The sequence below is a fragment of the Beta vulgaris genome, chromosome 4 (assembly GCF_026745355.1).
Source record: "Beta vulgaris subsp. vulgaris cultivar EL10 chromosome 4, EL10.2, whole genome shotgun sequence".
Taxonomy (NCBI): Eukaryota; Viridiplantae; Streptophyta; class Magnoliopsida; order Caryophyllales; family Amaranthaceae; genus Beta; species Beta vulgaris.
The window spans coordinates 61,784,739-61,800,328 of NC_079205.1; the positions used below are offsets into that span (position 1 = coordinate 61,784,739).

The window sequence follows — 15,590 nt, forward strand, 5'->3', positions numbered from 1 at the left end:
ATGGGTCGATACGATACATTTTATTAAATGGTTAGGGTTAGTATTGTGGTCTCCAATACGAAAATGATACGTTTGAATTCATTTTCTAAACAAGATTAAGATTTTTATGTAAATTATTAGTTTCAAGTCGTCAGAACTAGCATAATGTGACACAAACTACATAAAAATCGAGTAGGTTAGTGCTGAGAATTTTGATATGACACGCTCTATTAAATAGGTTGAGTTAGTGTTAGAAGTTTTTCGACCTGCTAATATTTGACACGACATGGACACAAACTTTTGTTAGTGTTAATTATAACATTAATTTCATTTTTTACAATTACTTGTTTTTTTCTTTTTCTTTTTCTTTTTGCAATCTTTTTCAACTTCGAGTTGGTATAAAGTTGAAATATTATCATAGATCGGGGTACTAATCATAGTGGGTTATTTAGGTTAATTAGTTAGGGGTTAATTGTTGGGATTTAAGGAATCATTAACAAATTACTCTTGATTACTAATAAAGTTAACTTTCATCAGTTATTAAGGGCATTCTGTACATTTTTAAAAAAAATTGAGGGCTATATAATGAAATTTAAAACAAATAAGGGTATTTATTGAATAAAATAATTTTCCAGTATTTTTGTGAAAAGACCGAAAAAAATAATATAGGGCGAAAAATAGCAAAGTTTTGAAAAAATTTCACATCTATGCTAATATATTGAACATGTCACCAATGAAAAATAAAAGCTTAACCATGATTCCACCATTGTTTAGTATTTCAAAATTAAATATTATAAAGTCTTATAATTATATCTTATTAAAAGATTTACATAAATAGTTAGATACCTAATCTTTTTAGGATTATAACAAGAAATTATTACAAATATAAACTCTTACTCCAATTCCTTGTAGAAATTTAAATTATAATATCATCGAAAAATATTATCACGTCAATTTTCCCTCACTCGGCAAAAAAAAGACAAAAAGTAACAACCCGAGGTATCATCGGGAGTCGGGACACACATTAGTTTTCAGATAAACTAGTTATTAGGTCCGGGCAATACCCCGGGTAAGAAATATTTCATTTATTAATATTGCACTTTGATATGATATCACTAAATACAACTTGATCTAGTGGTTAAAACTTTAGTATAATTCCCCTCAAAAAAAAAAAAAAAAAACTTTAGTATAATTACCTGTGTGTAAATTGTAATCGGAAATTCCCAAACATACCTCCTAGTCTCCTACCATCTTTGCTTCAGGAGGCTAAAACCCTCGTCTCTTTTCTCACACATCAAAACCCACTTTTCACGTCTCTCTCTCTCTTTCTCTTTCTCTTTCTCTCTGTATCTACTTTCTGAATTTTCTGTGGTTCAATTAATCACATAAAAGTGAGATGAAAATGCGGGAAAAAAAGGGAGGTGCGAAACCAGAAGGAGGAAGTTCTTCGCGAAGTGGTTTAGAATTAAATGGAATTCCTTTGAATTTCCACTCTATTATGAAGGAAGTTCAGCTTCTAGGTATAATTCCTTACCTTTTCTTTATACAAAAAAACATAGTTTATATAAATTATAATCCTAATTAGTACACTCGAAAATCTCAATTACGTCTTTATTTGCTCGTTAAATATTTCAATCCCGAAAGAATTATTTTTTTAATGTAGATTTTTGCTTAATTAACGAATTGTAGTTGAGAGATTGGCTGTGAAACTGTGTGGATTCGTTAGGGAACTGCTATTTTTTTTTCGATTTAGCAATTTATGGAAATATAGGGTTTTTTGATTGTTGTGTTAGTGAAGGAAAGTAGGAAACTCAGATGAGATGACTGTTTTATTATGCCTTGCCGGAATATAGGAGGTTCGGCTGTTATGTTTTCGACGTTGGTGCGTTTATGATCTCTTTAGTTTGGAGGATTCGAAGGAGGTTTGATTCACAGTCACTAGTGTTCCAAGTTTGGTATGCTAATGCTATGAAATAGCATTCCATGGAATTGATAAGAAACTATAATCGTGATTTTAACTGAAAGAAGTGGTTTTGTTTGCAATGTAGCTATTGATGTATAACTGAGAGCCTAGGGTTGGAGCTTTTTTGTAGGTATTCGTAATACTTTTAGTTTGATCATCTTTTGTTGATGATGTGAAGGTATTTGGGTTTGGTGATTTGTTTCTTCTCTTTGTTTTCTGTGTTTTTCGAAGTCTTTTCATTTGTTTCACATGCTAGATGAGTATGAAGGTGAGGTATTGCTTAAGGCCCCCTTTTTAAATGGGTTTGTTTGTATGTGGCTTGCCATTCTTTGCTCTGCTATCTTCGTAGGTGGAGTAGTATTAGCGTGCCAATACTCTTCGTACTAGTATCGGTGTATATGTTACTTCTCTATTCCTTGTTGGTCATGAATGTATTATGTGCACATAGCTGCTAAAAGCTAGTAGCTTTTAGAACCTTTTGGTTCCTACTATGCATATGTTTGACTTCCTATAAAGTTCCTGGTTCCAACCTTCTTCCTTGGAATTTTATCTATGGTTTTTGGTTTGTATTTAACTTTATAAATTTGCAGTTCAAAATATTTACTCCGGTTTTTTTCAATCATATAAAGAATACATAATTACTGACTGTCTCAATTGATAACACACACACCCCGAAAAATTCCCTGCACATTATTAGCCATGATTTTCTCTCTCAGTCCCCTCTTACTCCATTTGGTATCTGAATGTTGTCTCCAGTGTTAGTTAACCCGCTAAACTCACTGCGAGTTGTTATCTAGAAAAGGGTAATTCAGTAATTGGTACATGCAAGGGGTATACATTTGGGCTCATTGAAAAAACTAGGTAACACTGGTTCATGTGCCCATGCTCGTACCTTGAATTAGGTGGCACTAGTTCTCTTCATCTTTGTCTGCCACCGGCCATCCTATCTTCTTTATATCTCTTATAACTCTTTTGCTCATTCAGTGTGTTTGGTATCATCCATGGACCATGCTTCACAACTCTCTCTTTCTGATCTTCTGTCTTCTCTATCTTGGCATCTCAATCTCTATCCCTTTTTCTCACCCACTTCATCAAATTTTCAAACCCTGTAAAGGAAAAGGGAGAAGGAAGAAGCCACTTGGGCAAGTGAAGAAGATGAGAGTATGAGACCCTCCATATGAATTGCAACCTATTGTGCCCCCTTCTGATTCGACCTCCATAGTTCAATTCAGAGCTTTGTAAATAGGCTAATTTTTTCAAATCCTTGGGCTGCACACTATCTTACTTTCTATCAAACATGATATGTTGTTTGAACTTTGAACCTATTATGAAGCAAATGATTGATACTATTTAACTAGTGTAATGAATCCTGTCTCCAGCTACTCTCTTTAACTAGAATATAAGGGGTTTTAGGGTACAGCATATATGCACCTCGCATTTGCAGATTTTCTTACTGCTGCCATATTAGCAGCTGTATCTATCCATGATTCCGTTATGTCTTGGCAAATATTTTTTCCAACCTATATGTGGAAATTAAACATTATGTCACTGCAGGCTCCTCTGATATGACATGGAAAGAGAGGAAGGATTTGCAGAATAAGAAGGTTGCCTCTTTGGGTGGAAAGGTAGAAACTGTTGATTAACTTTACGATATGTTTGAATTTGAATCTGATTGCTTTGAATGAATCCACTGACAATCAATTGCATTTTGCTTGTTTGTTAAAAGGCAATTAAGAGTCAGAGATTACCTCTTAGCGTAGCGAGGCCAATGATGAAAAATCAAAAGAAAAGAGAAGAAAAGATGTTAGAACAGGTGATTTTAGAGATAAAGCTTTTTTAGAGCTTGCTAGATTCTGATTCATCAAGGTGAAAGTTTACTGACGAACATTTTGCAGGAGATACTAATTGGACATTGTGGGGAAAATCTAATTAAAAGGACCAAAAAACCTGAAGAGAAGCGCAGGCCTGAAGACGGAGTGTTGAAATCAAGTGAAGGACGTTTCCGAAACGGAGTTCTTGATGTAAAACATTTGTTACGAGCTGCTCCACCTTCAAGAGATGATGATCGTGGTCCTCCTCCTATGGTCAGCAAAGGGATGAAAAAGAAAGGTGGTAAAAAGAAGGGTGGCAATGGCAATAGGAAAGGTGGTGGGAAAAAGCGCCACTAAGCAGATTATTGAGCTTGAAAAATGCAGAAATTGGATACATTCTGATAGAAGCACTCAGAAGATTGCACGAGGGGAATTACGTACTGCCATGATATTCCTCTTTACGCTGGGGTTCTCAGGTGTATGTGTATCATGATATCGTCAATGCTTTGCTCAATTTTTGATTCATGGCTGTGTTAGAGGTTGTATGTTCAAGCCACTGACCGATGGTTTTCAACTCAAATGCTCGTGGCTCAATCATACTTGCTTTTTCCAAGTTGATGTTGAATTGTGGTCTTGTGGATGATAGTGGTGATTAGGATTTTTGTCAAACGACGATGTAAAACTAAAACCCAGACAAAGTGTATACTAAATTTCTTAACTGTGCCTTCAGTTGCTCGGATTATGGATTCTGTTCTTTTTACCAATTATCTTCTTGAGAACCATTTTCTAGTAGGATGACTGTAATTTTCAGACATGGTTTGTTCCGGTTAATGTAGTTTGGGTCATATTGTGTAGATGCGTCACTCGGTTTCAAATTGGTAGGGTCTTAATAATCAGAAGCATAACATTAGGACTCTTATATAGTACTATAATTATACAACAGCTCTTTGAAAGCACAAATGTGCAGGATTTAGGAGAGCTCAAGTTAGGACCTTCGCAAAGAAAATGAGCAGCTGCAAGTATTCATACTTTTTACGATGTTCTATTTTTGTCCCTAGTTTTTGAAAAATCTGAACACTTGAAGCAAAAGATAACAAACAAGCTCCAATTTTAGAGATGCTACATTGCTACATTCATTCAACAATCTCTACAAATGTTCTGATCATCTAGGTAACCAAGTGCACTACGGTTTACAAAAGCTATATGTCTGCTTGTTTGCTATCAAATGGAGTAAGATTTAATGATGACAAAGCTATCTCGAGAGTTCCATGACTACAACTATATCTGAAATTACTTGTTGCATCACTTGCATCCACCAGTCCATTCCTTCCAATCTTTGTCTACGTTTTCTTGAGCCCACTTGACAGCTGCCCGTGCAGCCTGAGGTCCTCCAGGCAATCCGCGTTCATTGAGAGTATCAGCCATATCAACGAATGGAAGTACTAGCAACGTACCAGGTCCCCCATATTCGGTGTGCAAGAAGTTATCGAAGATCTGTTAACCATATAACACGAGGATCAAACTCATAAGAAACGTCAGAAGAATGGAGTCTCTTTAAGTACACAGCTTTTATTCAATCTTTTTGGTATGTTCTTCATGAGGGACTCAAAGTTTCTAACTTAACAGTTAGAAACTTAGCCCTGATACAAACAGTCAGAAACTTAGACCTGATACACTTAATCTCCCTATTATGAACTAAATTTGTTCATAAACAATACGAAATTAGGCACCCCTCGTCTTTCAATAGTGTAGGGGAGAAAACGGCAACATTTGAAATTTTAGGGATGAGTATGCGTACCCATACAGGATACGTATCGTATCGGGCACGGATATGAGTACGTGTAGGAGTACATGACCTAGAAGAAGTACCCGTGCTACATAAATTTCATACAACTTTCAGCATTTTCTATCTGTGCACCTGGCAAAGCAACCCACCAGCAAGTACTTGACCAATCTACAGGAATGTCCAAAATTGATTTTTCAAGAGCTTCTCAGATTTCAGGGATGAAATCAACCCAGAAACTATTCCTTCTCTAATATTATTAATATACATGAATCCAGATTCAATAGCACATACATTCATCTTTAATCAAAATTATGAACACAATATAGATAATAACTAGTTATTAGGCCCGGGCTATGTCCTAGGTAAGAAACAATTTCATTTATTAATATAATACTTTATGATAATAACACTAAATACAACTTAGTCTAGTAATTAAAACTTTAATATAGGTACTTGAGGTCTCGGGATCAAACCATATACTATGCAATTTCTTAATTTATTTATTGTACATGGATTACATGAACTAAAACTTTCTAGGAAGAGCGCCACGTGACACAGTTTCTTGTTTTCGCACGCTCTTTAATATATTTGTATAGATTATTGAATTTTTCTATGAAGAAATCAGACAATGTTCATTAAATTGACAGTGGATTAATTGGCTCAATTACCTCAGTGCAGATACCCACAATTTCTTCCAAATGATCTCCAAAATAATCTTTCTTTGACAATTTGTTGAGAAGATGGGTATTAAACTTCTCTGTCTCCTTAATTTTCACAGTGAAGATAATAGTTAATAAAAGAAAAGTTCCATAAAAATTGAACAAAGAAGTGTTAGAAACTTACAGATTCAGCAAATTCAGGAATAGGGTCTGGAAATTTATACTCAGCTGCACTGCAAATGAGTTTTTTTGTGGAGTGAATGTATTTGGGTAAGGGAAAAATCCATGAGTTTGAGGTTGAAGTTTTAAGACTAAGAACAGGGGATTGAGAAGAAGAAGAAGAAGAAAAGGGTGAATTTGAAAGACTAGATGTGGTATTGAAAAGTGAGGAATTATGTAATGCAAGTGTAGTAGATAGAGCAGGAGCTATGCTCCAACCCATGTTTGACAAAGCACAAAGCTATCCTTCCTCTCTATCTTTCGCCTTATCACTTATCACTTATCAGTTACTTACAAATTACTTCATAATGGAGTATTACCCAATAAATAGCACCATATATTAATATTATATGGGACGGTGGATAGGGGTAAAAGTATAACCGGTAAAATAGACCCGGACTCCTTGATCCGACATGAATACTTAACACGAGACCCTTTTTCACCCGAAAATAATGACCTGAATTAGAATCGAAATCCGAAATAACTCGACCTGACTCGAATAGACCCGAATATGACTCGAATTTGAATCTACCTGACCTAAAAGTGACCCGATAATGATGACCCAAAAAGTTATCATATTAATTACTTTTAAAACAAATTTACTGTCCGTTTATTATTTAACTTTTTTTTGAGGGGGAAAAGAGATGTGCATTAATCAAGGGACAAAACGTTCATCAATACATAAGGAGCAACTTCCCTAGGACAATTGTTCTCCCAACACTGCTCCACACCAAATGGCACAACTCTAGCAAGATTATGGGAAACAACATTTCCATCTTTCTTGACATGATTAAAACTAATGGAATTAAAGTTCCTACTCAAAGAAAAAACATCCCCTAAAACTAAGTCTAAATCTGGAAAAAAAAAATAGAGAACACCTCTTGACAATCTAGAAATAACTACGAGGGCATCAGACTCGACTATAATGTCAGATAGACCATGAGACCTAGCAAGGCGAGTTGCGAACAATAGAGCCTTACATTTTGCAACTTCCGGAGGCCACCATACTCGCTGCCTTTGAAAACTCGCAAAGAGAACCTCACCCATTAGAAATCCGATGTGACTTGAAATTTCATGAATCCGAGATGGACACGTACACCAATGGACCCGAATCCCGATCTGACTCGAATGTAATCCGAATACAAAGTTGATCTCATTATAACCAGTCTCATTATGACTTGTGGCCTGTTCTCTTCGGCATAAAACAATTGAACTGAACTGAATTAAATTGAACTGAACTGAACTAAATTGAACTAAAATGAATAGTAATATGTGAGAGTAAAAGTATTGTCAAGAGCTGAACTGAACAGATTTGATCTGAACTGATCTGAACTTAACTATACTGAACTAAACTGAAAATAAGCTGGGGAGAATAGGCCCTTCATCCGTAGGACTCCTTTTGTCACTAGGTAAAAGGGCCCAACATAGCCTTGTTAGGTTCTGGCACCTTCTTCCACCTAATGTCCATCATAGGGTACTTTAGTAAAAACACTCCCATCAAGATCATACCATAAATCTCAGATAAACCCTAACTGGAAATTAAACTTTTCAACTCTATAGAAGATTCTAGTTGCTTTTCTTTTATTGCTAATACTTCATATTTAACCACAACATACAACTTCTTTTAGTTGTCTTCAGTCTTAACCATCTACAGTTTGCAAAACCCTCATTTTCTCTCTCCTCCAAATCAATTATTTTCTGGGCATTTCACAGTTTGAGAGAAATGGCAAAGCGTCTGATACCCACATTTAATCGCATTTTGGTTGAGAAAATTACAGCTCCTGCCAAAACAACTGCTGGAATCTTGCTTCCAGAATCTTCTAGCAAGGTATGTCCAATTTTTTCCCTCCTATTTTCTCTTGATCTAATGTGGGTTAGTTGCATTTTTTAAACATCTTGTTAATTATAGTTGAAATTCTTAGCTTTTTTTTTAATTTTACATAAAGTTTCTTGCTTTTAAGGTAGCTGCAAATTCCCTTGTTATTATTTACTATTCTTAATCTGGGTTTATTGCATTTGTGGATCTAAGCTTTTTTCTATGGTTTAGCTGTTTTTTCATTAGTTTTGTACAAAGATTGCTGCTTTAAGTTTTGTTGTGAATACCCGAATTGTATTGTTATGAGATAATTGTATTTCGGAATCTAGCTTAATCTGGGTTATTATTGCATTTGAGTCTGATTGTTGGTTCTTATATTGAAGCTATTAGGAATTCTATAGTTTAGGGCTTGTTCGTTATCGTTTTTTGTTTTCAGTTTCCGGTTTTTCTGTTGTTAGTTCTCATACTAAATATGACTATGATTAGTATAAGTATGACTAATATTAAGTTTGTATACATTAAATATCATATTACTTCTGAAATCTTGAAACCAAAAAGTGTGCTTAGCTAAAATTTGGTTGTTTCTTGTTAATTTAATGCAGCTCAATTCTGGGAAAGTCATTGCTGTGGGCCCTGGGACTCATTGCAGTGATGGGAAACTGATCCCTGTGAGTCTCAAAGAGGGGGATACTGTTCTTTTGCCTGAGTATGGTGGCTCAGAATTTAAGCTTCAAGAAAAAACGTGAGTTCTGTTTTATGCTTGATCATTTCTTTCAATCTCTTCTATTTTTATACTGAGGAGGCTGAGTTAAGTGCAGCTTTGTGTAGATTTATGTTAATGTATGTTCCGACTTCTGCGCTGGGGATCAGGAAACTACTAGTATAATGTATATCCTTGCAAAACGTAGTATGTGATTTCTTTTGAAAAATTTGGTTGCAGTTGAAAATTAAGAAATGATGACATCTGATTTGGCAGAGGTGATGTTTTAGAAGTATTATTGGCAATCTATTGCTACTTCATATAGTCCATCTTAAAAAAAATATATATATGTACTTTAGGTCCTTCATAGTGAGACGTGAGTGAGGTTACAACGGTTAATTTTCTTTCGAAGATTTGACACAATCCATTTCTTTTTACAAAATCATTCGTGGATCTTTACAAATATTCTGAAAATGGAAGCCTTTTGAGTCACTGAAGGGAGACTAAATGCGCGACTAATAATGGTACCTTAGTGCTATAGCACCACATTCATGAAAAATGTGTAATCTCTTATAGCACACTTGCTCCAGTATTTTCTTGATTTAAATATCTAAATGAATATAACTATTTTCATTTTTAGTTAGATTAAACAATAACATTAGTCCTCTTTCAACATACCCAAGGGCTCTTTCATTTAGGGGAACACCTTGCTATCATGAAAACGCCAGCTGTTACCATAGTAGCTGCATGAATCAAAGCGGATACTGGAGTGGGACCTCCAAAGCATTGGGTAACCTCGCAGTTCTCCCTTTAACACCAACGGTAGATAGGAACCGAACTGTCTCACGACGTTCTAAACCCAACTCACGTACCACTTGAATCGGCGAACAACCGAACCCTTGGAGTTGATTCGATCATAGCTTCTCCAACAAGAGAAAGGCATTCAGCCTAACCCCAGCTCCTGTTCTGACAATGCTAGGTGATTCAAAAAAAAGAAACCTTGTAATCCTTCTTTCCAAGCCTGGGATGAGTGAAGGTTCACTTATTTCGGAGTGTGACGGGCCTCGCTCTTAGCCTTTGCTTTCGCCCCCCCATTCGTGAACCAGCTCTTTGCTTGGGCCTATCCTGTCTACCAAGAGGCCAAGAAAGAAGGAACTGACATAATAAAAAAAGCCTTCCTCAAAAATAAGATGTAACACTTTCAGAATAGAATATGCTATTAACATCGGCTTATTTGTTAGTCGCATCAGGTCTGCCGCTCAGCTGAAAGCTATGAAAGAAGTCAGCTATCTGTGGCATACCATCCCGCTAAATAGATTTTTGTATTATGATTCAAGTCTAAGTCTTGAAAAAGATGTGAACAATCTTATTTTTTTATAAAGAAAAAGCGTGTAGACTATACATGATGGATTGATGGTGTATTGGTCCATTTTGGTACTCCCAGGAGTACTATTTCTGAAAACTCCCAAAATCATGTAAGAAGTTTTAGATAAAGCTGCTGATCCCAAAAAATTATATTTGTGCGGTAAATTTCTTTATGTAATTTTTCCATATGTGCAGTAAACATAGAGTTTATGTGGATGACCGAAACAGTATACAAGACCTTTTTCATGAACATAGAGAGTATAATAGATGTATTGGTCTAAAGTTCAGGCTCTGCACTGCATGATCTTGGTTGCTTTAATAACTAAATTTATACCAATACATACTCCTGATCCATTTGCTGTAAAGCATGCGTCTGCTTTTATATATAGAGATGAATTATTATAATTTTGTTACATTCACTTCCTTGCAGGTTTCATCTCTACAGGGAAGATGACATACTTGGAACTCTACATGATTGATTTCAGTTCATTGGTAGTTTCGTGCGACACTAAATCCAGCGTGTAGGAATTTTCAGTTCAGTTGGTGGTTTCCTGTCACACTAAATCCAACGTTTTCGAGCTTCCAGTTCAGTGGTGGTTTCTTGGCACACTTAATCAAGCGTGTAGGAGCTCCCCCCCCCCCCCCCCCAAAAAAAAAACCCCTTTCCCGAAAAAACAGAAAAGGCTCCATGAGCTAAATTGGCAAATTGGAGAAGCTCTTCCTCTTTTTGACAATATTTGTACCAATAATAAAATTAATCATCTTTGAATTGGAAATTTTTATTTTGAGGGGAACTTTTCTTCTAGTTGATATGAATATTAGCTGGTGTAGTTTTGTCCTTCTCATGGTGATCATATATACCAGTACCTTTGCATCCCGGTTCGAGAGTTCAGGGTCAAATTTCCTGAGCAAGCTATGGCTTCCATGATCCTCCTTAGAGGTGTCAATCTGGGTCACTGGCTGGGTTTGGGTTGACCCAAGCTGGGTCGGAATGATTTGGGTCGGAATAATCTGGGTGACATGTGTCATGGGTCGGAACTGGGTGGTCGGTGAACTTGGGTCGGGTGAAACTGGGTGAGTGGATCTCGGAACTGGGTCGGAATTGGGTCGGGTGAGACTGGGTCGGCCGGTATCTGGGTTGGGTGATTTTGGGTCGGAATGGAATAAGGTGAAGTCGGTCGAAATCGGCTTTCGGAATGACTTGGGTCGGAAGAAATCGGCTTTCGGAATTGCTTGGGTCGGAAGAAATCGGGTTTCGGAATGACTTGGTCGGAAGAAATCGGGTTTCGGAATGACTTGGGTCGGAAGAAATCGGGTTTCGGGTTACTTGGGTCGGAAGAAATCGATATCGGAATAACTTGGGTCGGAATAATTCAGCTTTCGTAATTACTTGGGTCGGAAGAAATCGACTTTCGGGTTACTTGGGTCGGAAGAAATCGATATTGAATTAACTTGGGTCGGAATAATTCGGCTTTCGGAATTACTTGAGTCGGAAGAAATCGGCTTTCGGATTACTTGGGTCGGAAGAAATCGATATTGGGACAACTTGGGTCGGAATAATTCGGCTTTCGGAATTACTTGAGTCGGAAGAAATAGGCTTCCAGGTTACTTGGGTCAGAAGAAATCGATATCGGAATAACTTGGGTCGGAATAATTCAGCTTCCGGAATTACTTGGGTCGGAAGAAATCGATATCGGAATGAATTGGGTCAGAATAAATCGACCTTCAGAACTAATTGAGTGTTCAAGAAATCGACTATCGGAATAAATCAGATTTCGACTTGGGTCAGAATAAATCGGATTTCGACTTGGGTCGGCATAAATCGGATCTCGGTAGGACTTGGTTCTTGGAACGACTAAATATCGAACCGGCGGCGCCGTGGCATATTGATTTGGGTCGAAATTGTTATAAACTTATAACATGTGATATTGTGGTATAGATTATAGTCATTATACTTTATAGTGGTATATTATAGTAATCTGTAATTATACTGATATTGTGAATCGTGATTGAGTCATTGTGAATTTTTAATAATACATTGAATCATTAATAGTTTGATACTTATATTACTAATTTAAAATGTTACTAAAGTAAGACTTATAAGTTATACTTATATTATTGGGCCATTCACCATTATTGGCTATTGGTAATTGGCCTATTGCCTAAGTATCGCTTATTAGTTATTCACTTATTTAGTTATTCTTATTCATGATTGCATATGTATTCAAGTAACAAGTAACAACTAACATCTAACAAGTAACAACTAACAACAATAAGGATTATTGATTATAGACTTAAAATATTAGAGTTAATAGACTATTAAACTTAAAAATTGTTAGTTAGTGACTTACTCACTCTCAAGTTTGAATCAGTTACTATATAGCAACAACAAGAGTTAGAATTAAAGAATTAGGTTGACATTAAATCATTAATGAAAGCATCTTAATTTGTAATTATAAAATTGTTCGACTTTTCATCGTTCATGGAACAACTCAACAAGTAACAATGATCAATGTTAATCACTTAATCGAATATGTCATACGAAGATGATGCATAATCATACACTATATCACTAAAGGATGAACATGAAATATTTAAGCTATGAAAGTAGATCATAATCAATATCAAATAATCATGTCATTGTATCAGTAGAGGATGAAACATTGGTCGAATTTCGTTAAGTTAAGGTTCGCAATCTTGACATAAATCAAATGATCATAAGATTGATTGTCTTCGACATTAATCAAAAGTCAAAACCATCAAATGATCATAAGATTGATCATCAATGTTATTACACGATTTTAACAATAATCAAAGCATCATTAGAAATCTATAATAGATTGATTGACTTTCATCGTTGATGTTTCAGTTATGGATCTTAAAAAATAGTAAGATACTAAGTTGCTATACGTATCATCGTACATCAACTTAATTATACGTACGTTGTGGTCTTGTAGATCTTAATCAAAAGTCATACTAGGAATCCGTCTATTTCATTACTTAAATAATCATGCATTCATACTTAACAATTTCTACTTTCACAGTTTCACTTTCACATCATTATTCATTTATAATCATTTTTACATGAATCATCAATCATCTTGTTTATAATTAAAATATACTAATTAAACTTCTAAAGTTTATAATTTTTATTATTTTACAATATTACTAATTACTAAACAAATTTACAAATTAATACTAGAATTACAAATCGGTATTAAAGAATGTAGAATTATAAATTTTAAAATAAAAAAAAAAGAATTAATTGTCTTAACTCTTAACCTTAACCATTTGATTTGAAAAAGAGTAAATGATCCAACCAATGAGATTTTGAAATCCATGTGCTTGGTCACTCTTGATGTTCATTGGTCAAAAAAAATTGTCAAGGATCATGATTTGAGACCATTGATTAGCTAATATTAAATCTGAGCCATTTATTTCTTTAATCTCTAGAATCAGAAATCTGAAATAAACTCACTAAAATCTTAGCCATTCAAGCTCAAAATCCAACGGTTGATATTAAACCCAAATGTAACCCTAAACCTCCTCCCTAATCCCTACTATATAAACCTTCTTTTAAACTCAACCTCATTTCTTCGCCTCTCATTCTCTCTCATTCCCTCTCAATCTCTCATTCAGTCACTCTTTCTCGTTCTTTCCCTTTCAAACCCTAAAAAAATCTTATTTCGATCAATCTCTCTGAGTCTCTTACTCTCTCATTTTCGATCTCTATCTTATTTTCTTCGCCTCTTTCAGATTTTTTCGTTTATCTTAATTACAGTTTACGGGTTTGTGTTTTCTTGATTTCTTTTCTAGGTTTTTGAATTTTGGTGAAGAAGTGACGAAGTGAAGAACTGAAGATCTGAAGAAGAAGAAGAAGACGTTGATCTGAGGAAAAAAAGAAGTGTTGATCTTCGGAAAAAAAGAAGCCAAAAAAAGAAAAAGAAGCAAGTTTATCTTTTGTCATATGTGAGATCTAGAATTTTTTATTTTTATCTTAATACTGAATTTTTCGTTTTATTTTTTCTTCGAATTTTTCGTTTTCTTTTTTGTTCAAATTTTTGGTTCCTTTTTTGTTCGAACTTTCGTTTATTTTTAGTTTTTTTGGGTTATTTCTTTACTTGTTTTTGGGCATATGTTGTTTAATTTTTTTTTACTTCTTTGATTTTTCAATTTCTGTGTAATTTTTGGGGTTTTCGTTTGTTTTTTTGGGATTTTTGTGTGATTTTTGATTTCTGATTGATTGGCGTTATGTTCTTGGAATTGGGTGTGGGTTGGTGTTTGTAGATGGTTGGAGGGTGCTTGTGTATCGTAGTTTTTTTTGGAATTGCATGTTGATCTTTCATTTCTTCCCTTCGCGCTCCTTTTCTCTAACAAGCTGTCTTAAAATAGCACTATATGTTCTTCAGTATTTATAGTCTTAACCTTAAATTTGACTTGAGTTTAGGGTTTAGGGATTTGGGGGGTTTGTTCCCAATAATTTTCAACTTTGAAGAACATTTGAACAAGCTTTGATTGATTTGGTAATTTTGGCAAAGGATCGTCAGACTTGGTTTGCAATTTATGTTACTATCATCTTTTACCAAGTACAATTTTGCTTCAATTTTTTACTTGTTGGAGGTTATCATTATATTAAACACCTGGATTATAGTGTTTAAACTTGTTATTTTTATTTTTGAAGGATTATCTTGACTGTTATTGTGGTCAGGATTTGTTTATACGATTTTTTTGGGTTTTTGAGCGACAATAAATTGCTCCAATGAATTCAATACTAATTTTCTTCATTTATTTGTTTCTTTGTTGTAGAAACCAGTGGGTAATTTCAAAGAAACAAGAGAATTATCACAAGATTGCTGCTGCTGATGACTTTGAAATGCATTCAGAAGTGTGAAGATATTTCCAAAGAACATACTTATCAATTTATTACTTGTATTTAGGATGCCATTTTTGTCTTTTTTTTGCAGTTCTTCAAATTTAGAAAGTATTTTTCTGCTATGTATTATGTATTACTAATTGTGAATCTTTGTAATTACATTCACATTGATGAAATATAAATATTATGATTTTGTGATTTTGTTTTACTTTATCTTAAGTTTAAAGTCGATGATTTATTTAAATTTGGTATTAGTTTAAAGTTTATAAGAAAAGACTTAAGAGAAATATAAGTGTATCATATATGAGTTACGACTAGATATCTCGTCGCAAAGAAAGATACGAGTGACGACCATACACGTTTCTCGTCGTAAAAGACCATTTGTGACTAGATTAAGGATATTTACAATGAGAAATCTC

At 34.8% G+C, this 15,590-nt stretch overlaps 3 protein-coding genes and 1 long non-coding RNA gene across 4 annotated transcripts; 3 read left to right on the forward strand and 1 right to left on the reverse strand.

Moving 5' to 3' along the window:
- The first annotated feature begins 1,191 nt into the window (after window positions 1-1,191).
- Window positions 1,192-4,517, forward strand: LOC104890117 (uncharacterized). Its single transcript, XM_010675488.4, has 4 exons — window positions 1,192-1,499; window positions 3,497-3,567; window positions 3,669-3,755; window positions 3,838-4,517. Exons 1-4 carry the CDS (start codon window positions 1,376-1,378, stop codon window positions 4,108-4,110), a joined length of 555 nt encoding a protein of 184 aa, XP_010673790.1. The 5' UTR covers window positions 1,192-1,375; the 3' UTR covers window positions 4,111-4,517.
- A 327-nt stretch (window positions 4,518-4,844) lies between these two features.
- Window positions 4,845-6,721, reverse strand: LOC104890116 (protein PLASTID REDOX INSENSITIVE 2, chloroplastic). Its single transcript, XM_010675487.4, has 3 exons — window positions 6,383-6,721; window positions 6,208-6,303; window positions 4,845-5,247 (listed from the first exon to the last, which is right to left on the reverse strand). Exons 1-3 carry the CDS (start codon window positions 6,638-6,640, stop codon window positions 5,056-5,058), a joined length of 546 nt encoding a protein of 181 aa, XP_010673789.1. The 5' UTR covers window positions 6,641-6,721; the 3' UTR covers window positions 4,845-5,055.
- A 1,207-nt stretch (window positions 6,722-7,928) lies between these two features.
- LOC104890115 (10 kDa chaperonin, mitochondrial) lies at window positions 7,929-11,103 on the forward strand. Its single transcript, XM_010675486.4, has 3 exons — window positions 7,929-8,245; window positions 8,836-8,975; window positions 10,729-11,103. Exons 1-3 carry the CDS (start codon window positions 8,141-8,143, stop codon window positions 10,775-10,777), a joined length of 294 nt encoding a protein of 97 aa, XP_010673788.1. The 5' UTR covers window positions 7,929-8,140; the 3' UTR covers window positions 10,778-11,103.
- Window positions 11,104-13,449: 2,346 nt separating this feature from the next.
- Window positions 13,450-15,369, forward strand: LOC125497069 (uncharacterized). The gene is made up of 2 exons (XR_007273733.2): window positions 13,450-14,267; window positions 15,105-15,369. It is a non-coding gene; the product is annotated as an uncharacterized LOC125497069 (long non-coding RNA).
- Window positions 15,370-15,590: the final 221 nt, after the last annotated feature.